The following is a 22,586-nucleotide window of genomic DNA, read 5'->3' as shown; positions in this document are numbered from 1 at the left end:
CAGATTAACAAAAACCACTCAAATTTAACTGAGGTTAAGTATGGAGTACCACAGGGCTCAGTCCTCGGACCTATACTTCATTATACATGCTCCCTTTAGGTGATATCATTCGACAACATAATATTAACTTTCACAGTTACGCAGATGACACACAATTATATCTGTCAGTAAATCCTAACAACACCATAGACCTAGAAATGTGCTGTCTGTCTGAGATTAAAACATGGATGACAAAACATTTTCTTATGCTTAATTCTGACAAAACAGAAGTCATAATTGTAGGAGACAAAAATCGAACTGTTCATCATGCACTAACAAAACTGAATAATGATAACTTTAATTTCTCCCCTAAGGAGATGGCACGAAACCTGGGTGTCATCTGTGATCATAATCTATCTTTTGAATCACACATTCAGAATGTGTCGAGATCTTCCTTCCTCCAGCTTAGAAACATTGCTAGACTGAGACAATTCCTCTCATTACAGGACACTGAGAAATTGATACACGCATTTGTTACATCTAGATTGGATTACTGCAATGCCATTCTGTCAGGCAGCACAAACAGAGCTATTTCTGCACTTCAGTCCAAAATGCTGCTGCAAGAATCCTAACAAAAACAAAAAAACATGAACACATCACTCCAGTATGGGGTTCTCTTCACTGGCTGCCCGTGCACTACAGGATTTAAAGTGCTCTTATTAACATTTAAAGCACTAAAGGGACTGGCACCTCCCTACTTAAAAGATCTCCTTATGGAATACACTCCAGGTCGGCCATTGAGATCACAGGAAGCCGGTTACTTAGCGCTCCCTAAAATACACAAGAAAAGCGCAGGTGGTAGAGCATTCAGTTATAGGCCCAGAAGCTGTGGAACGATCTTCCAGCCAATGTAAGAGATGCCCCCTCTGTCTTAGCCTTTAAATCACGGCTGAAGACTCATCTGTTTAGTCTCTATTTTTCTAGCCCATAGTGCTGCCGGTGTGCCATGGACATGCAATTGCACAACTGTCTTTGGAAATGTCCTGCACTGCATGACCAGTATGAGCACGACTGCTGTTGTCTTCCAGCAACAGCCTCCTCTGAGGGTCCAACGAGGCACGTCGTCCCCCACCATGGAAGTCTGATGAGGCACAACCCATCCCAGAAGCACCTCACCACAGAGGGTCAATGGGGCATTCACACCCAAGGTCTGACAAGCCATCGCCACCCAAAGCCTGTTGATGGTCCAAACCCTCCACCCCCGATGACCAGCGAGAGGCCTCCTCCAGAGGGAAGAGCACTTAAATGTTCACTCACTTTATTCTAGATCATGTAAAATGTTTACAGGTCTATATTTGATTTTATTGTATTTATGTTTTTTATTTTGCTATATGTTTGTTGTATGTTTACCAGTCTGTAAAGCGCTCTGTGGCTAGCCTGCGAAGGGCGCTATACAAATAAAAATGTATTGATTGATTGATTGATTAGGGGCTGTGGCTGTGTGTGTCCTTCCTCGCATGTACATCAGAGCCAAAGGCAACACTTTCATCCAACTTAGTCCTGTTTCTGCATGCAATTTTGCCAATTTTAATTTCATAGTTCCGTTCGCTCTTTCTACATCCCCTCCTTAACTGAAGATGGTAGCTGCAGTGGTTTCTGAGATCAATCTGCAGGGCAGTGGACAGAGAGGAGATTACCTGATTAACAAAATGTGTGCCATTGTCTGAAGACAGATGTGTGGGAATACCCCATCTGGGAATTATTTCTCAAATCAATGTTTTTGCCACCGCGTCTGCAGTGCTGCGACTGCAAGGGAAGGCTTCAATCCATTTGGAAAACATGTAAATAATTACTAAGCAATATTTCTTACCTTCACAGGACATTAAATGAAATTCATCATCAAATACTCAAAAGGAGCTTCTAGGTTTGACTGCGAGCCTGTGGCCACAGACACTCCCTTTCCAATGTTATAAGCAGCACAAATCCAACACCGTTTACAAAAATGTTCAGCAAAACTGGTAAACCCTTTTGTATACCAGTATTTATTTACTAACTCAATCATCCCTCCTTTTGACACATGGTCCTGACCATGAGTCAATTTAGCAAGGAAGGGAAAACAAGACCTGGGAAGTGCTGGCTGAGAGCCCTCTGCCAGCTACACCCCAGGGTCTGTGAGGTTGCAGCGTAAGTGCCAGTTTCACAGTTCTTTGGTGTCCGCTGTGGCCCGTAAGTGAATGACATCATTGATCTAGATGAAGTAACGCATGAGAAAGACCTAGGAGTCTATGTGGACTCCTCACTTTCTCCATCCAAGCAATGTGGGGAAGCAATAAAAAAGGCAAACAGAATGCTAGGGTATATTGTCAAAAGTGTAGAATTTAAAACAAGGGAAGTAATGTTAAGACTGTACAATGCACTAGTTAGACCTCATCTGGATACTGTGGACAGTTCTGGGTTTCACAGTTCAATAAATATATCTCTGCTCTAGAGTTAGTTCAAAGGAGAGCAACCAGACTTATTCCAGGTCTGAAGGGAATGTCCTACTGAGAGACTGAACCTTTTCTCCCTGGAACAGAGGAGACTACGTGGGGGACTTGATCCAAGTCTTCAAAATCATGAAAGGCATCGACCACATCAAACCAGAGGAGCTTTTCCAGACCAGCAGGGACACACGCACCCGGGGACACAAATGGAAATTGGGCTTCAAGGCATTCAAAACTGAAAACAGGAGACACTTCTTTACACAGAGAGTAGTCACAATCTGGAATAAACTACCCAGCGATGTGGTTGAAGCTGAAAGTTTGGGAACATTTAAAAATAGTCTGGATAGGATCCTTGGATCACTTAGATATTCATAAACACCATACGAGCACGATGGGTCGAATGGCCTCCTCTAGTTTGTAAACTTTCTTATGTTCTTCTTATGTTCTAGGCGAGAAAAAAACAGGTGTCGGCGATGGCAGGACTGGCACCTGCAAAAGAGGTGAGACAGAAGAGTTAGGTGCTGCCTTGGCAGCTTCTTCAGCATGAGCATTACCTAAGGAAACAGCGTCAGAGGAAGAAGTGTGAGACTGACATTTTATTACTGAGGGCAAAAGGATAGCTTCCAATAGGGAAGAAACGAGGGGGAGTGCTGGATAGTCTTCCCAGAAGATGTGAGGAAGAGTGTGGCAGAGAGTGCCAAAATCATGAACAACACCGAAAGCATATGGGGAGTCAGTATAAATATTGACAGAGTAGCCAGAGGCTAGAATACAGGTGTGAGTAAGGGCAAAAAGTTCAGCAGCCTGTGCCGACAAGTGAGAGGGCAAATGCGTGCTTTCAATCAGAGAATGTGAGGTGACGACAGCATATGCAACAGTGGGGCCTGCATCGGTATGGGAGGCTAAGCCATTAACGAAAAATTCAAAATCAGGGTTAGGCAGGGGTTTTTCTGATAAATTGATATGAGGGGAGGAGATTTTGTCAATGATGGTGGAGCAATCATGAGCTTCACCGGCATCAGCTGTGGGTAGAAGAGTAGCAGGTTTAAGAACAGTACAGTGGTGAAGAGAAAATGGGACATGGTGAGCAAAACATTCTGATATTGCAAGAGCCTAGCAGGTGTAAGATGCAGTGTTTTTGCTTTATTTATGATAGAGCGTACAGCGTGCGGAACATATACATGTAACTCGGTCATGGCAACAAGATCAGAGCAGGAAAGAACAGCATCAGTGGCTGCAGATCCTGCAGATCAAAGGCAGGAGACAAGACCACGAGCGACAGCATCCAAATATTTAGAATAATACCAAACAGCACGGTAAGTGTCACCATGGCATTGGTTAAGAACAGCAGACATGAACCCATGGGATTTAGACACAAAACGGTGAAAAGGATAGGAGTGGTGTGGACATGAGAGCACATTTTAAAGCCAGAAAGGCCTGATCACATTCTGGGGACCATTCGATGGGGTCAGAGGCAGACAATTTGGTTGCATAAATGAGATGATGCCCCGTCAGGGCAGCATAGTCCATGAGCCATGTGTGGCTGTACCCGGCCACACCCAAAACAGACATCATCTGCTGTTTAGTCACAGGTTTTGGCATATTCTGGATGGTACTGGACAGAGGATTGACAGAGTTGGGCCTTAGCTTGAGAGACCTTGTGGCCATTCTCAGCCAGGAGAAGGAGGAGGCTGAGTATATCAGTCTCACATATAGGTTTGATTGGGGAACACAACAAAAGGTCATCGACATATTGAACCAAAGTACTGCCCTGCGGAGGGACAAAGGCCTCCATGTTACGAGACATTTCTTGGGAAAAGATGGCAGGGGCCTCAGTATACCCCTGTGGCAACACAGTCCAGGTCCATTGTTTACCACGAAAAAGTGAAAGCAAACCAAAACTGAGAATCAGGGTGCACAGGGATACTGAAAAAGGCATTGGCCAAATCAATAACACTAAAACACATGCAATTCGCAGAAAGGATGGTCACAACACTGGGCACAACAGGGCCCCTGGCATAAACTGCAGAATTGACTAACCTGAGATCTTGTACAAATCGATATTCACCTGTGGGTTTTCTGGCAAAATGGGAGTGTTGCAAGGGGAGTCAGGGCAAGGAATGATGCCACCTTGAGAGACAAGAACTTGAAAAACATCAGTGATGCCATCCTCAGTGGCCTTACTGAGGGGGTATTGGGCCTTATAAGGCCTGTGAGAAGATTTAGGGTGTATGACAACAAAGGTAGCACCATGTAAGCAGCCTATGTCAGTCTTACTCTGGGCCCACAAAGAAGAGGGGACTTGAGAGAGCCAGTCTGGGTCTGGGACAGCAGGAAGCTGGGGAAAAAGGCATTGGCCAAATCAACAACACCAAAACTGGTGTTGGTTCCCCTGACCCTGCTTCCCTGCAGGGGAGAGTTGTAGTACATCAACTATGCCGCCTGGAGCTGTCTCTCAGGCCACACATATTTATTCCTCGTCCTGCCCCATAAACGTGTGGCTTGGAAAGTGTTCCACAGAACTAGAAGGGGCTCTGTGAGTTTCTCAAACATGTGAACGCCTGATGCACCCACAGTGTAGATGGTGTTTGTGGAAGGTGTGAGGGCTAAATCAGAGCGACGCAGGACAGAGAGGGAGGCACCAGTGTTCAGTAAGAAAGGAAGAGTGTTTTTGTTGATGGAGAGGTTGATATAGGGGATGTCAGAGGGGTTGTCAGAGATCTGGAGCATAATGTCATATAGGCAAGTAGCACAGTCAGGGTCTGCACAGTCAGTGTAAATGAGTTCACAAGGAAAAGAACAACATGTTGGGCAGTCAGCACGAGCAGCGCAGGCCAAGGGGTCAGCATGATGAAAATGGTTTAGATCCCTCCTACCAAGCACCGAACACCACTTACAAGAGGTCATATCAGGACATGGGCTTGGGCAGGCCCACTTGGCTGACTGCACATATCGTTTGTAGGGGTGTCCCTGTGAGTTACTGAGGGACACATGGGCAGTGGGTCCTTGCCAGGAGTGTAAATCTTTTCAGTCCTAACTCTGGCCTCCTGGACAATTGCGGGCAATATGTCCCTCCATGCCGCAGTTGTAACAGATGCAGATCAAGCTATTGCTCGTGGGAGGGCAAGAACCTCTCCCTCGATGACCTCAGCCTCTGTAGAAGCGTCCGTTCGCACCGGTGTTGGTTCCCCTGACCCCGCTTCCCTGCAGGGGAGAGTTGTAGTACATCAACTGCGCCGCCTGGAGCGGTCTCTCCTTGTGAATCTTCTTGTCATTTTGTTGTCGTTCAGCATGGTCGATGTAAGGCCGGAGTGCAGTGAGAGCGCTGGAGGCCCAGTCGATGCAGTTGTTGGTGACAGTGTGTCCGAGTTCCGGTAGCAACTCAGAGACCACAACATTTCCCAGAAGTTGCTGAAAAGAGTTGTTTGCAGGCTGCAGGCTGGAGTGTGCCTTGAAAATTTCAGTGTATATAATTGGCAGTGGGCTCACCGAGTTTCTAGGTGGTGTTACGAATGGCATTCCAGTCAGTGTGAGTGGGGTAGGCTGCACGTAGCCTTATGCAGAGTGCAGTCCATTGTGCCCCCTGTTATCCAATATCTAAGGTGTCATTGCAACTATGCCATCTCTTTTGATTACAAGAGAAGACCTTGTTATACCCACTCATTCTCTCCCCGGACAGGCTCGACCCCAAGACACCACCATATGAATGTGTAATATTCAACAATGGTTATTTACAATGAAATATCAAAGAGGGCACGAAGGCTGTTCTTTGACTGGGGACACAATACAACAGGGTATGGGAGAAATTATAAAACCAACTTTAATAAAATGGGTGTGTAACATACTAAAACCTTACCCCAATACATCCCAATAGCTTTTAATTTCTTTATCTTTCAGGTGAACAGAGCACGACCAACCACTGCATGTAGGTTTAACTGTACACCGAACAAAGACTTTCCTGAGTCTTTCCAATCTAAAACTGCGTAGGTCTCTTATTTCATATAACCTAATCTTAGCATCTACATAACAAATAGGAATACTTAGTGCTCAGAAGTCCTTGCTGTCGACTGTCCAATTGCCAAGTCCAATTGCTTATTGTTCTCGGTCTCTGGTCCCAGGTTTCTTATTCTTTTAATTGTAATCCCTAATTTAAAACTTTTTGGCATCTCCTCTTCACTGCCATCTCGAGCTGCGTCCCCGTCCCCGTCCCCGTCCTCGTCCTCGTCCTCGTCCTCGTCCTCGTCCTCGTCCCCGTCCCCGTCCCCGTCCCCGTCCCCGTCCCCGTCCCCGTCCCCGTCCTCCATTCCATCAGGTGTCTGGCTCTGTCCATGTCTTGCCCCTGAATGAAAGGAACTCCCAGCTTAAATAACCAGGCAGAGAATCAGGGGAGCAGGTGAAGATAATTAGAGGAGAGAATGCAGGTAAGTCCAGGTGGGAATGTGGGTCGATTGTGTGCGCTTTGGCAAAATAACAATAATTGAACACAATCACCAATAAACCAAATTAGAAAAAATCATAATAAAATAAAACCAAGGAAAAGAAAAGAAGCAACCACTTTGATAATAAAAAGACAACAGTGATAAAAAGCAATAGCAAAAGCACACATCTAAAAATAGTGAAAGGAACCTGTAATGAGCTATTAAGTAATTAATTAGTGCAAATTAAGCCCGTCATGCCCGGCTTGTGACACGTCCTTACTCGTTCACAAAATTGATGACTCATCTAACTTAGGATCGCTTGTTTTTAAGATGGGTGCTGCAACAAACATGAACATTTTGGAAACCAGTCCACTTTGAAATATCAAAACTGTGCACGCTCCATTTGTGTAAAACTTGAGTGGATGGATTATTTTAGTTTACTTAGATGACTTCATTAGTTCTTTATTTTGTATTCAGTTATTTTGCTCTAACTTGCTATATTATGCTGAATTAACAGTTTTTAAATGTCAAGTTGACAAAACATAGTAAAATGAGTTCAGAGGATTAAAATGTAAAATCACTTTTAACAGTGTAGTAGTAGTAGTAGTTGTAAATAATATTAATCACAACGTTTAATTGCAAGTGTTTACAGAATATAAATTATATTAGATAAAGTGGGACTGTTGTATTGTAATAATAATAACAATAATATCAATAACAATAATAATAATAATAATAATAATAATAATAATAATAGGTACTAAACCAGCGTATATAGGAAAATATTAATTAAAGCATGAATGTACAGAAACCTACTGAGAGGTTTACTTAATTAATCCCAATCTTGTAAATCAGACTATGCCACCCTCTACAATCCATTCCTTTGGCCACATTACTCACATAAAACTCATCAGTGTTTTTGAAAATTGAATTTGATGGTTTCCACATTGAGAAGGAAACTGTCTTAAACATTTCAGCAAAGGTTGGCTATCGATGCTCAGAGGAACATCAGCGTGGATTGGAAGACGCATGCCCAACCATGGATCACTTACACTACTCAGAAATGATTGCATGGCCCATACATCTACCAAGAGCTAACAGGATGGGATGGGGGAGGCGGGGAGAACATGGCTGTGGTCATTGAGGTAGGGCAGCACCTGAGGGCTTTCCATCTGGGGCTCTTTATCAACAGGCTCCTCAGTATCTGCAAGGCCCAACATCTTTTAATCGGTATTGTCAAAATGTAAAAGTACATTTCAAGGTATCTGTTTTCTTTGCAGGTTTTGGTGACATTCAGCCTCTGTAACACATGTTGAGTTTGATCCTGAGTTCATTTAAATAAATGCTTTACATTATCTTTAACTCATCAAAATGTAAAATGTGTGGTAGAGGGTGAAAGCCAATGTATATAGATATTTGCTTGTATGACTTCCAATAATTCCCTCTTCACAAATTCTCCAAATTTAAAAGAGAACAACCCTCCTTGAGTACTTCTCTTTTTTGTTCCCTCTTTTAGTCCTAGAGTTGATCTTAGTGTTCCTTCTTAGTGCAGATACGCAGTCTGATCTTCCTGAGCAGACACCCCTGGACGATGTCAGATGAGGTTGTCTACGCCACTGTCAGATTTGCGTCGTCAGGGGCAACAGCTGGAAAAGATTCTGAAAATGGTGAGATTTATTGGTGCACATTTTCTAATTTTAATTGTCAGTGGCATCCTTCTGAAAATCCTGTGTCACTGCATTTTTGAAGGCACAGCTTCTGTTGAATGCATAGCCTAAGAGTGTTTATTGGTAACTCACTCCTTTAATATTAAACTGCAAGGACAACTTATTTAAGCTGAAGTTTCATTCAATTAGTTCAATATACATCACTGCCCCCTTTGGGGGAATTCTGTTTATTTTCCATTTACAAGTATTGTCACAAGATTCCATGAAAATAAATCTTATAGCAAATAAGATATACACATCATCAATGTGATTTGTTATCTGAGGAGGGTAACATTCCAAGCATCTCCCCAGAATGTTATTATGTGGAAAGTAGGCTTACTATATCTCAAATACTTAAATTCAGTAATAAACTATGTTTAATATATATTGCTGCCTTTGCAGTCTGTGCAGCTTGGGTAGAGAGACCCAATGAATCATGATACTTTACAGTTTTACTGTTTGCTCTGGGATGCTTTCAAATTATCTTATTTTTTTCTGAGTAATCAATTTCTGAAAAAACAGTAAGAGAACTACATTTTAATTTGAGTTAATTTAAAACTGAGAAACACATTTAGATTTCAGAGCAAAACAAATATAATGGAAAGGAATTCCTAGCCCTTTCTACATATAAAGTGTGGCACTAATCACACTATAATTCAGCCCAACCAGTCTCACGGAATAAACCCCGAAGCCACACACAGTCCAATGTAGGAACTGGAAGTGTCTGCAATCCGGTTCCTCTTTCCCAAGTCAATACTCGCTGTCCCAGCTGGGCGCTCCACAGAGCTCCAACCTTTGTAAAAACAGTGAGAGAGACAACTCAAGAGTGACACCTTAAACAGGGTACACAACAGCTTCCCTAAGGACAGGTACCCGCCGGCTCGCCTCTTGGTTCACATCTTCTCTCTGTGTCTCTGGATGCAGGTGCAGGCACAGCAAAGGGGCAGGCAGATGACTGTCTCCGCCCCAGTAACCCAGGTAAGACGCTGTTGGCCTTCAGCCCGGGATGATCACACACAGGAACTCACACAAAGAACAATACAATCAGGAGAGATTTTGCACAATAGACCAAAACGAATTTCCCCCATGAAAATAAAATAACATCTAAAAGTAGAAGTAAAGATTGAAACAATTTAAAAAGGCTCAGAGAGATTTCCCATCAGTAGTCAGACAGAAAGGGAAGTCTCTTACACAAACACAAAACCAAAGTAACGGAAACATGGCTTAAAGAAAATGATGGGGATGAATACAAGTTGAAAGGATACACAAAGTTTAGGGGAGACAGGCAAAATCGAAGAGGGGGTGGGGTAGCATTATATGTCAAAAACATTGAGACATTGAGGCAGAAGAACTCAACTTAGATCCCAGTAACGGAACATAATCTTTGTGGGTCAAACTTTTGAACAAGAGATCTGGAGGATTAGTGGTAGGAGTGTGTTACAGACCACCCAACTCAGATATTCAGAAAGATGTTGCATTGTACAATGTACTGTAATCAGGACTGCATGTAGCAAGGATGTGGCTGTTATAATGGGGGATTTCAATTTCCCAAACGTAGACTGGAAAAGCCCAGTCGAGACTACAGAAGCAGAAGTAGAAATGGTAGAGATGGTAAATGACAGCTTTCTAACTCAATATGTCAGGGAACCAACCAGGGCGAGTGTATGCATTGACTTGGTCTTTTCAAATGACCAAGATGGAGTACGGAGTACTTAGAAGAGGTAGACTGGAGCACATTGGATACAGATTCAGTTGAAAATGGATGGTTCTATTTTAAGAATATACTACTTGGGGCTCAGGAGGAATTTGTACAAAAACTTTGCAAATTGAGGACCAAAAAACATTGGCCAAATGGTTTAATAGAAGTATGCAAAAAAAATCAAGAGAAAGAAAATGTTGTATAGTGCATACAAAAGGGATGGAGACAAAACAAAATACAAAGAATATGTTGACCTGCAAGAGATCTTAAGAAAGGTATCAGGAAAGTGTGGGGGAAAATATAGAAATCCTATTCTGCCTTTGTCCTTGGTGTGCTGTTACTCCTAAGTTGGTTATCAGCAGCTCACATTCCTTTCTTGCAATGTATTATCTGCAAATTACCTTCCATTGCAACTGGCAATGTAGAGGTTAATGATTATTATTCATGAGTATTGATTATAATATTGATGAGATGGGAAGGCTAATTTTAGAATGCCAATGAAATCACTGCTACTTATTAGAAATGACCATTCAGACACTGTTTGTAAAATGTTAAGGCCCCTTGGGCGTATGTCCCAGAGGGGGTATAAAAGCTTTGTTCTGTCTTAAAACTTTTGGGGAACAGTGTCATCCTGGCCTAAAATCCTTCGAGTTCTGTGTTGTGCTGATCCTCCTGTGCACGTAATAAATTCTGACTAGAACTCCAGACTCCAAAGCTTTTTTGCACCACAATCGCAAAGAGGGAAATAGAAATAGAGCTTTTTTCAATACTACAACAGCAAGAGGTCAATAAAGGAGGAAGTGAAACAAAAAAAGATAAAAAATGGAAGTATCTTGGAAAACGAACAAGATGTGGCAAATGTTCCAAATGAGTATTTCACAGAGGTTTTTACAAAAGAGAAAACAGATAACATACCACGGGTTAACAATCAGTCCAGTCAAACCCTAGGAGGGATCAAGATAAATGGGGAGGAGGTAGTAAAGGGACTATCAGAATCTAAAACAAACAAATCACCTGGGCCAGATGGTATATTTCAATTTCTCCAACATTTTACAGGTGATGCAAGACGCTGAGTTAGCGCTAGGATGCTAACTCAAATATTCCAAATGACAATTAGAACTGGGGATGTGCCAGCTGACTGGAAGACAGCAAATGTCATACCAATCCACAAGAAAGAGGGCAAAACTGAGCCAGGAAATGACCAATCAGTCTCACCTGCATCACCTGTAAAATGTTGGAGAAAATGATTAGACAGAAAATAGAGGAGCATCTTAATGAAAACCATATTCTGTAGGCATTCAGAGTAATGTAAGTAGATGGATTATGAACTGGTTGATGTATAAGAAACAGAGGGTGTCGATTAGAGGAGTTGCTTCTAACTGGAGTGAGGTTGTTAGTGGAGTTCCACAGGGATCAGTACTAGGGCCTGTGCTGTTTCTAATCTATATAATTTGGACTCTGGGATAGTTAGCAAACTTGTAAAATTTGCAGATGATACTAAAATAGGTGGCTCAGCAGATACAATCTCGGCAGCACAGGCTATTCAGAGGGACTTAGATAATATTCAGTTTTGGGCCAACACCTGGTGGATGAAATTCAATGTGGACAAGTGCAAGGTAATACATGCAGGTAATAAAAATGTCCACTATAATGATACTATGGGAGGAATAGAACTAGATGAAGTAACGCATGAGAAAGACCTAGGAGTCTATGTGGACTTTCTCCATCCAAACAATGTGGGGAAGCAATAAAATAGGCAAACACAGTGTTAGGGTATATTGTCAAAAGTGTGGAATTGAGAACAAGGGCAGTGATGTTCAGACTGTATAATGCACTAGTTAGAGCTCATCTGGATACTGTGGACAGTTCTGGGCTCCACACTTCAAGAAAGACATCGCTGCTCTAGAGGCAGTTCAGAGGAGAGCAACCAGACTTATTCCAGGTCTGAAGGGAAAGTCCTACTGAAAGACTGAGGGACCTGAACCTTTTCACCCTGGAACACAGGAGACTACATGGGGACTTGATCCAAGTCTTCAAAATCATGAAAGGCATCGACCACATCAAACCAGAGGAGCTTTTCCAGATCAGCAGGGACACATGGACCCGGGGACACAAATGGAAATTGGGCTTCAAGGCATTCAAGACAGAAAACAGGAGACACTTCTTCACACAGAGTTGTCACAATTTGAAACAAACTCCTCAGCGATGTGGTAGAAGCTGAAAGTTTGGGATCATTCAAAAACAGACTGAATAGGATCCTTGATCACTTAGTTATTAATGGACACCAAATGAGCACGATGGGTCGAATGGCCTCCTCTTGTTTGTAAACTTTCTTATGTTCTAAACCCTGTTTCCTGACTTTCAGTTTCAGTGTTCAGTATTCACTATTCATAACTGAGAAAAAGAAAATAATTAAATGTGCAAGAAAACATACTTAGTCATGTATATATGTGAATGTTGCACATTTTGAAATGCATTCTCTAGGTAGGATGTCCATTTATATATCCTGTTAACATGAAAATTGCGGATCTCAGGGATTACAGTTGACAACTTATTCAAGAGCAAATGAGTTGGGGGAAAAGTATTGATTGTCTAATGTTAGGCCTACTATAGCTTGGCCATCTTCGCCCTACGTCAGTCCCAGAGTTTCCCATCCATTAATAAAGGAGTTACCGTTTTCATCCATTCATCCCCACTGTGTTCTCTCTCTCTCTACAGGCATCAAAGCAGCTCCCACCCCAGAGCTCAAGGCGAACAGTAAAGCGCCACCTTACAAGTGGCTGACTGTTGTCCTGACAATTCTGGTCCTGTCTGTCATCATGGCTCTGGGAGTCTGTTATAAATATTGTAAGTATTACAGAAGCCGCACAGTGAAATGGTGTTCTGATGTGCAAGGGGGAGGAAGGCAGAAATGTAGTGTGTGGGTAGAAATAGTCCATAGTTGTGTGTGGCTTCAGGTGTGAGTTGTTAGCTGTTCTGTGGACATCAGCTCAGTTCAGTTCAGTTCTGAGAGCTTTTGGTTCTTTCTTCACAACTCTTAAAATCACAGCAGGCCATGCTATTCCATATTTCTTTTTGCCCATAGATGCCGAAAAGAGGGGTGATTATGAAATCCTGAAATCGAAGTTTGACAATCTCTCTTTGCATATGAATGCTACAGGTAAGACTGGTTTATTATCACCCTGAATCAAACATGTATTGTCTTCCACCTGCATAGACATAATCTTTGTTATTCTGGTCTATCTATCAGTGTTTTCTCTAGTTATGAATAATCTAACAGCAAATAGCTTACAACCGACACCCCTTATTACCGATTATTTACAGCAGTAACTGTAGAGGTCTCCATTGTACTGCCAAACCCAGTTCAGGCTACAGGGTGTGACAGTGGGTTGAGAAAATGCAAGTTATACAACAACAATGAAGAAACAGAGGGGATTATGTGGACGTTTGCCGATTAATTTGTTTTGTTTTCATTATCTATTTCAACAGAGCACCAATACAGTGACCTGGATATGAAGTACAAAAACATTTCTGATGTTTATAATGCTCTGGGTAAGATTCCTGTGGGTGGGTTTGGCCGTACAGTGAAAAGGTGTTCAGATGCGCAAGGGGGAGGAAGGAAAAGATTCAATGTGTGGGTGGAAATAATTCATAGTGGAGTGTGGCTTCTCCAGAGCCTGCAGGTTTGAGTTGTTACCTGTTCTGTGGACATCAACACCCTCTGATTGAAAAGATGGAAAGGCAGCAGGCAATTTAGTACAGCACGGTAATTCCTTGGTTGCAGGTAATTTAAATGACAGCACGGTCACTTAATTCAGTTTAATAGCAGCTTGAGAATTATATGACCAACTGGGATCCCCATAGAGTTCAAAAGTATTGCTTTGCCTCATCCTGCTGTCTTTCCATAATAAAGAAAGCAATACTCTCTGCTTAGTCTTCCCAATCTGCAGTTCTGAGAGCTTTTGAGTTGTGTTTTCAGTTCAAACATAATGTGTGGTTTTCCACCTCTGTAGAGCTAATCTTTGTTTAGTGTAGTCTATCGATCATTGTTTTGTCAAGTTATCAATGATCTAACAGCTTTTGTCTTGTTTTAATTATCTTTGTCAACAGAGAACAATAATAGGAACCTGAATACCACATACCAACACCTTTCTGATGCTTATAATGCTTGTTGAGAACTGTGAGAGTGTTCCTCTGCAATTAACAACAGAACACAAACCTGTGGCAATAAGAGATATCCTCAGACTATACTGTCTTCCTACATGTGACTCTGTGATCATTGACTTTGATCCTGTTCACTCTGCTTATTCCACAGAAAACAAAGTTTGTAATGTCTGTTCTGTGGGCTGGGTGAACAGCAATGGATCATGCTACTTCTTCTCCACTGATGCAATGAATTGGACTAACAGTCGTGATGACTGTGTCAGAAAGGGGGGGCACCTGGTCATTATAGAGAGTAAGGAGGAGCAGGTAGGTAATACTTTTATTCAAACGCCTGTAAATAATTTAATGAAATGAAAGGATGCTGATCTGATAAGATACAGCCAAAATGTTGCAATGGACAAATTGTTTTAATGCATCATTACGGTTCTTGTTTTATTAGTAAGTACTTTCATTTTTATCTGGTTTCAAATATCGGGAGAAATAATAATTGCTGAATAACGTCCTATTATCTAGTGACCCCCACACATCCAACCCACAGTGGTCAAGTTCTCTGAAAACGAGATACGCAAGTTACCACAATACTTTACAAATTCAGATTTGCGGTGAAGTTGATCTGCATGAATTAACCTTGAGGCTGTTTAGTTTTATGCAAGATATAAGTTTATTAAAAATAAAAGGTTTGAAAATAGACAACATGTATTTGCAAAGATATGATAAAGACAAGCATGGTGGATAATATTAAAAGTGAGAGTGAGAGGAGATCTATCCAATACTCGAGTATTGGGGTGTGATGGCTTGAGGAATGTGAAAAATTGTTCAAATGTTACCTATAGTTTCTAACTCTCTACATTGTCAAGTTTTAGTTCTATCAATTACATTTTCAAGTCCCTCAAAGCATGACCTTACAGTTGATACCAAACAAGCCAGGTTGTCTTTTACAGTAATGCTAACTCAGAGATGGGTGGCATGGTGGCATTGGCTATGCTAACTTGCCGTGTGTGTGTTGCCCAGCGATGGACTGATGTCCTGTCCTGGGTGTATTCCTGCCGGCATCGGCTCTGGCGTCCCTTGTGACCCTCAAGGATAAGCGGTTTTGAAAATGGATGGATGGATGGTTAATGCATAGATTTCTTGGAATTCCAGGTGCTGATGGATGAGGATCAATTAGGATACGTGAATCCAATGATTGTTTTAGCTAATACTCTTTCTTTTAAGACCAAACATGGCTTGAGCATGTTTTGGGTCTGAGGTAGAATTACTTAAGTGTCATTAAGTTAGTTTTAAGTTTCCTTGTATTGTAAGTTATCAAGCTGAGGAAGAAGCTGAGTAACACTTCTGTTAGCAGCATGTAGTTTGTATTTAGAATATAAGAACATAAGAACATAAGAACGTTTACAAATGAGAGGAGGCCATTCGACCCATCGTGCTCGTTTGATGTCCTTTAATATCTAAGTGATCTAAGGATTATCTATCCAGTCTATTTTTAAATGTTCCCAAACTTTCAGCTTCTACCACATTGCTGGGGAGTTTGATCCAGATTGTGACGCCTCTCTGTGTGAAGAAGTGTCTCCTGTTTTCTGTTTTGAATGCCTTGAAGCCCAATTTCCATTTGTGTCCCCGGGTGCGTGTGTCCCTGCTGATCTGGAAAAGCTCCTCTGGTTTGATGTGGTCAATGCCTTTCATGATATTGAAGCCTTGGATCAAGTCCCCACATAGTCTCCTCTGTTCCAGGGTGAAAAGGTTCAGGTCCTCAGTCTCTCAGTAGGACATTCCCTTCAGACCTGGAATAAGTCTGGTTGCTCTCCTCTGAACTGCCTCTAGAGCAGCAATATCCTTCTTGAAGTGTGGAGCCCAGAACTGTCCACAGTATCCAGATGAGCTCTAACTAGTGCATTGTACAGTCTGAACATTACTGCCCTTGTTCTCAATTCTACACTTTTAACAATATACCCAAACATTTTGTTTGCCTATTTTATGCTTCCCCACATTGTTTGGATGGAGAAAGTGAGGAGTCCACATAGACTCCTAGGTCTTTCTCATGTGATACTTCATCTAGATCTGTAACTCCCATAGTGTAATTATAGTGGATAATTCTGTTACCTGCATGAAATACCTTGCACTTGTCCACATTGAATTTCATCTGCCAGGTGTCGGCCCACAACTGAATATTATCCAAGTCCCTTTGAATAGCCTGTGCTGCCAAGATTGTATCTGCTGAGCCACCTATTTTTGTATCATCTGCAAATTTGACAAGTTTGCTAACTATACCAGAGTCCAGATCATTAATATTATTATTATTTTTTTGTTTTAATGTCTTTGCAGACGCCCTTATCCAGGGCGACTTACAACATAAGTGCAAACATACAGAGAAGTACAAGGCATCAATCATTACAAGTTCATCTTAGCTAAAACATAGCAATTCAAAATACATTTTACAGATTCCAATTTAACAATTTACACAAGTACAGTAAAAGACTTCCTACATCCTGGACGGTGAAAGCTAAGTGCTGTCAAGATGTAGGGTTACAGATGAGGGCTACAGGAAAGGGAGCAAGGAGGAAAACAATCAAGAACGCGAGGAGCATAATAAGCTGAAGTGCTATCTAGCAGGGATAGAGGACTAATATTACAAGTGCTGTCGGAAGAGATGTGTCTTGAGTAAGCGCCGGAATGAGGTCAAGGACTCTGCTGTTTTGACTTCAGTGGGCAGGCGTTCCACCACTTAGGGGCCAGGGATGAGAAGGAGTGGCTCTGGAGGAGGGAGAGTGGAGAGGAGGCAGAGTTAGTCTTCTGGCGCTGGAGGAGCGCAGTGGTCTGGAAGGGATGTATGGAGAGACAAGACAGCGGTAGGTGAGGGTCAAAGTCTTGAACTGAATGCGTGCCGCTATCGGGAGCCAGTGGAGGGAGTGGAGCAGTGGAGTAGCGTGTGCGAATCGTGGCAGAGAGAAAACCAGACGAGCTGCAGAGTTCTGGATGAGCTGGAGTGGGCGGGTAGTGCATGAGAAAATAGATGAGAAAAAGCAAAGGCCCTAGTACTGATCCCTGTGGAACTCCACTTACAACCTCACTCCAGTTTGAAGCAACTCCTCTAATCGACACCCTCTGTTTCCTATACATCAACCAGTTCATAATCCATCTACTTACATAATCCATATTACCCTGAATGGTTCCAATTTGAGGATCAGTCTTGGTGTGGAACCTTATCAAAAGCTTTTTGGAAATCTAAGTATATCATATCATATATGCTTTCACCTGATCTACAGCTGCAGTTGCATGTTCTAAATAAATTAGTAAGACATGATCTGCCTCGTCTAAACCCATGTTGACTATCTCCAAGAATATGGTTTTCATTAAGATGCTCCTCTATTTTCTGTCTAATCATTTTTTCCAACATTTTACAAGTGATGCAGGTGAGACTGATTGGTCTGTAATTTCCTGGCTCAGTTTTGTCCCCTTTCTTGTGGATTGGTATGACATTTGCTGTCTTCCAGTCAGTTGGCACATCCCCTGTTCTAAGTGTCATTTGGAATATTTGAGTTAGCGGCCTATAAATAGTTTCCCTCATTTGTTTAAGTACTGTTGGAAATATCCCATCTGGCCCAGGTGATTTGTTTATTTTTAATTCTGCTAGTCCCTTTAGTACCTCCTCCTCATTTATCCTGATCTCTCTAGGGATTTGCCTGCACTGATTGTTAACCTGTGGCATGTTATCGTTTTTTTTATTTTGTGAAAACCTCTGAAATACACACATTTAGAACATTTGCCACATCTTGTACATTGTTCATTTTTGGCCTTTAGCTGTTTCACTTCCTCCTTTATTGACCTCTTGCTGTTGTAGTATTGAAAAAAGCTCTTTGCTTTAGTTTTAGCTCCAAGAGCTATGTTTCTTTATATTTCCCTCTTTGCTTTCCTGATCCCTTTCTTAAGATTTCTTTGCAGCTCAACATATTCTATGTATTTTGTTTCGTCTCCATCCCTTTTGTATGCGCTATACAACATTTTCTTTCTCTTGATATTTTTTTGCATACTTCTATTAAACCATTTTGGCCAATTTTTTTTTTTAGTTTTGGGACAAATTTCTCCTGAGCCTCAAGTAGTATATTCTTAAAATATAACCATCCATTTTCAACTGACTCTGTGTCCAGTGTGCTCCAATCTACCTCTTCCAAGTGTCGCATCATACCTTCAAGTTTTGCTTTTCTAAAATTGTAGACCATTGTTTTAGACTTGGACCTTGTTTTTTGAAAGAATGCCTCAAAGCTAAACATATTGTGATCACAATGGTATTTGGGTTTGTTGCCCTGGTCTATGGAATATATAAAGTGCCTTGAATGTCTGTGTTTCACAAAATAAATCTTCAGTTGGAATGGGGTGCTAGTCTCTGTGGAGCCCATGGCAGCCCATTTATCAGTTGGGGGGGGGGGCCTTCCAGCATGCATCTGTTATCTGTCATAAAACACAGAACTTCAAAGCCATCTCCTTAAGTTACCACAATCCTAAATTTCTCAGTTAGGAAGGTATATGCATTTCTGTATATATTTGCCGAAAATAAGGTCATATGATTTACACTCCCTTATTTAGAAAAACTTAGCAAACATCTACACTGAGCTATTGGTACTAAAGTTTTGATTAACATACTTAATTTTCTGTTTAGACATTCTTATCAAATTATCTTAGTTCCATTGCAAGCAACTGTGCTACTGACATACAAGATCAAAGATATTGGATCGGACTGACTGATGTCGTGACGGAAGGAGTCTGGCTCTGGATGGACAACACACCTCTGACCATCACGTAAAGCTAATGTTTTATATTCTGACCTAAACTCACTGCCTCACTGTGAATGTGCATAATGTCCTGTAGAATGTCTGACACCACACAGACCTCACTGTGTTAGTGCAGCTGCTGTTGCTATAAAGCAGAAGGTACACGGGTTATGGCTATACTTTATTGTGCTATGGGAAATTATGGTTTTGAGGCACATGGGAATATCAACTCTATTATAAAGGAGATAATGATCTGAAACATCAACATATTGTCAGTGATTCAGGTTAAGTGAATTCTATGCATTTTAGTACAAATTGGCCATTGGCTGGTGATTTTTTAAGTGAAGCATTATATTTCACCAGCCCTCCTCCAGTCCTAATGATACTATTTGTGACACTTTTCATCTCAACTTTAAAACTGTTACTGACATCCTCCCAGCAACCCAGCAAAAACTGGCTCTTGAATGTTTGAATGTATGTATGAATGTTTCTGATCTTGGTTTGCATTTCTGACCTTCTGACTTATTTTTTTACTGAGTTTAAATAATTCATTCAGGATGATTTTTATCTGTCCCATTTCTTTTGCCTTTAAAAATGTTTGTGCTTTTGACCTGTCTATGAAATGCAGACATACTTGCCTAATTTCTGCTGCCTTATTTCACACCTGCTCTCTCTTATCTCTGTTCAGATACTGGCACCAGAGAACTGGTCAGCCCAGCGAACCTGATAACTGGAAGGGGGTCGATCCTTCAGGGGAGAATTGTGTGTGTCTGGAATGTACGGATTGGTATGACAACTCCTGCACGTATCTTCAGAAAAGAATCTGTGAAACAAGAACAGTGAGAACTTAGTGGAAGGAGCCAAAAACAAGCAAATAAATAAATAAATATAATAATAATTAAAAAATGTGTATTTCATAGCAATGTCCTCCAACACTTTCCAAATCAAATATAAGTCATTTATAGTTGATGAAAGTCTTGGTTTACTTGCTCTTGTCATTCCTCCATGTTCGTTTGCTTACAGAAAAAGTTCAATCTAATTTCACTGAGCTGTGATTGAAGTTTGTGATTTACAGTATGGTGCTTTAATTTACAGAAAAACTAACATATTGCTGTTTGAATATAAAATATAATGGATTAATAAAATAGAGAATAAAGTAAAGACAAAATTTACTATATAGTGTATACTGAACTGATGTGAAATGCCAGATGAGAGGAGCCGTGATCTGGGGCTGATTGACAGTTTAGTGATCATCGTCAGTACACTGTGCCATCTCCTTCAGTCTCTTCATGGGGGGATCTGCTAATAAAGAGACTGGTATTACATAGGTCCTGCACCCAGTCTGTCTGGAGTTACAGAAAATCTGTGACTGAAGTGCGAATGTCCTGCTCCCAATCCAGGTTGTGGTATGTAGTGTATTTGGGGAAGACTGGGTTTTTGGAATGCGTGGTGGTATGAAAACAAAAGTAGCTTTTACAAACGGCTTTAAGACAGAAAACAACTCAGCCCCTTTGTAGGCAGCTCACTAAACGTATTACAAAAAGTCCTAGCCGGCCTCAGGCCAGTAAACTGTGTCCCAATAGAAAACAAGCAGTCAAGTGCTAGTCCGGGTCACAAGGTTAGGGTCGTGGTTGTAAGCATGGTCCTTGAACAATCTGTGGTCTGTAAGCAGGTCCTCAAACAAAGCGAATGTCCAAAGCCGGTAACTTGCAATAAATCAGTACGCATTCCCTCTCTCGCTCTCTCTCTCTTTGCAGTAGAAATAAAAAAAATTGAACACTTGAAAGACTGACCACACTGGAGAGAAAAAATACATGTAGCAGGGTCAGTACTGTCTGCGGAGGCAAGGGCTGCCAATGGCCTTCACAGTGAACGCCTTTCTGTCAACTATTAACCATGGAGTAACAAATGCCAGTCCAGAGGTTTTCCTCATAGAGAATTTGTGTAAGGTATTAGTCATAGTTAAACCAGAAATACAAAGAAGGGTTGGCCAGTTTCTTGGTAGGTAAGGCCAAGTTATCTATATATAAAAGTAGGAAAATTAAACTTTTTGAATGTCTTTTGTGAGGTATTGACTTTTTAAAATCAGCATGGCTGGCTGAATCACTGTGGACAATGAACCCAGTGAAATGATGTCCAGTGTGTGGAGGTGTGGACGGTGTTATTTGCCAGGCTGGGAATGAGGGATTGTTTTTACTTTTAATAATGAAATGTGGGATAATTATATTTTTAAGGTAATTGGGCTAATATAAATTATAATATTAATGTTGCTTTTCTAATCTGTGAGGGCTGTTGTTTTTCTTTGTGTAGTCATCATTATGTTTTTAGTGATGTTTGTATGAAAGTGTGATGGTTGATGCAGTGGGTTTAAATAAAGTGAATATAGAAGTCTATCTCTCTCCTGTACTCTCTTGTCTCTTTGTTGCTTTACAGTGAGATCCTTTCTCTCCTTATATACAGTTAGGTCCATAAATATTTGGACAGTGACACAATGGATTTGAAAGGAAACAATCAAGATATCCCTTAAGTGTTTATAATTTCACCTTTAATTTGAGGGTAGTTACATCCAAATTGGGTGAACGGCATAGGAATTACACCCATTTTTATATGTGGTCCCCTGAGTTTTAGGGGCTCAAAAGTATTTGGACAAACTAACAAATCAATCAATCAGTTTTTATTTGTACAGTGCCCTTCACAGGGTAGCCACAGAATGCTTTACAGACTGGTAAACATAAAACAAATGTATAGCAAAATAAAAGAATACATAAATAATACAATAAAGTAAAATAAAAATAGACATTTAAACAGTTTACATGTTCTAAAATAAAGTAAATTAACATTTAAATAAATTATTTATTTATTTATTTATTTATTTATTAGTAGACAGTAGACTTAGACTTAGACTTAGTAGACTTATCCAGGGCAACTTACAAAATATAAGCGCAATACAAAGTGCAAAAATACAGTGCAGTTCAAGGCATAAAACATTACAAATTCCAATTTACATAATACAGTGCAATTCTAAGCATAATACATTTTACAAATTACAATTTACATATGTGTATACAACATATGATGTATTAAATCCTGGATTGTAAAAGCTAATGTTAGGCCTCAGTCAAGGGCCAAGGGAAAGGGATGTATGGAGAGACGAGTGCCTGAAGGTAACTTGGTGCAGTGTGGTCCAGACAGCGGTAGGTGAGGGTCAGTGTCTTGAACTAAATGCGTGCCGGTATTGGGAGCCAGTGGAGGGAGCGGAGCAGTGGAGTAGCGTGTGCTAATCGGGGCAGAGAGATACCAGACTGGATGAGCAGCTGAGTTGAGTAGTTGGTGAGGAAGGGTCAGATGCGACGTATGTTGCTCAGGAAGAA

General features: G+C 41.2%; 1 protein-coding gene across 1 annotated transcript; it reads left to right on the top strand.

Annotated features, from left to right (window-relative positions):
- Nucleotides 1-8,447: 8,447 nt before the first annotated feature.
- LOC136753665 (CD209 antigen-like protein E) lies at nt 8,448-21,598 on the top strand. The gene is made up of 8 exons (XM_066709963.1): nt 8,448-8,547; nt 9,511-9,564; nt 13,004-13,132; nt 13,371-13,445; nt 13,775-13,837; nt 14,601-14,755; nt 19,104-19,243; nt 19,904-21,598. Exons 1-8 carry the CDS (start codon nt 8,472-8,474, stop codon nt 20,064-20,066), a joined length of 855 nt encoding a protein of 284 aa, XP_066566060.1. The 5' UTR covers nt 8,448-8,471; the 3' UTR covers nt 20,067-21,598.
- Nucleotides 21,599-22,586: the final 988 nt, after the last annotated feature.

Source organism: Amia ocellicauda, chromosome 7, assembly GCF_036373705.1.
Source record: "Amia ocellicauda isolate fAmiCal2 chromosome 7, fAmiCal2.hap1, whole genome shotgun sequence".
Taxonomy (NCBI): Eukaryota; Metazoa; Chordata; class Actinopteri; order Amiiformes; family Amiidae; genus Amia; species Amia ocellicauda.
This window is presented reverse-complemented; position numbering and strand designations above follow the sequence as displayed.

Excerpts from the sequence above, each read along its gene's own strand:
- LOC136753665 (XM_066709963.1), top strand. The coding sequence starts at position 8,472 with ATGTCAGATGAGGTTGTCTACGCCACTGTCAGATTTGCGTCGTCAGGG. Across the intron at positions 8,548-9,510 it reads TGGAAAAGATTCTGAAAATG|GTGCAGGCACAGCAAAGGGG; the intron begins GTGAGATTTATT and ends CTCTGGATGCAG. Across the intron at positions 19,244-19,903 it reads AACACACCTCTGACCATCAC|ATACTGGCACCAGAGAACTG; the intron begins GTAAAGCTAATG and ends ATCTCTGTTCAG.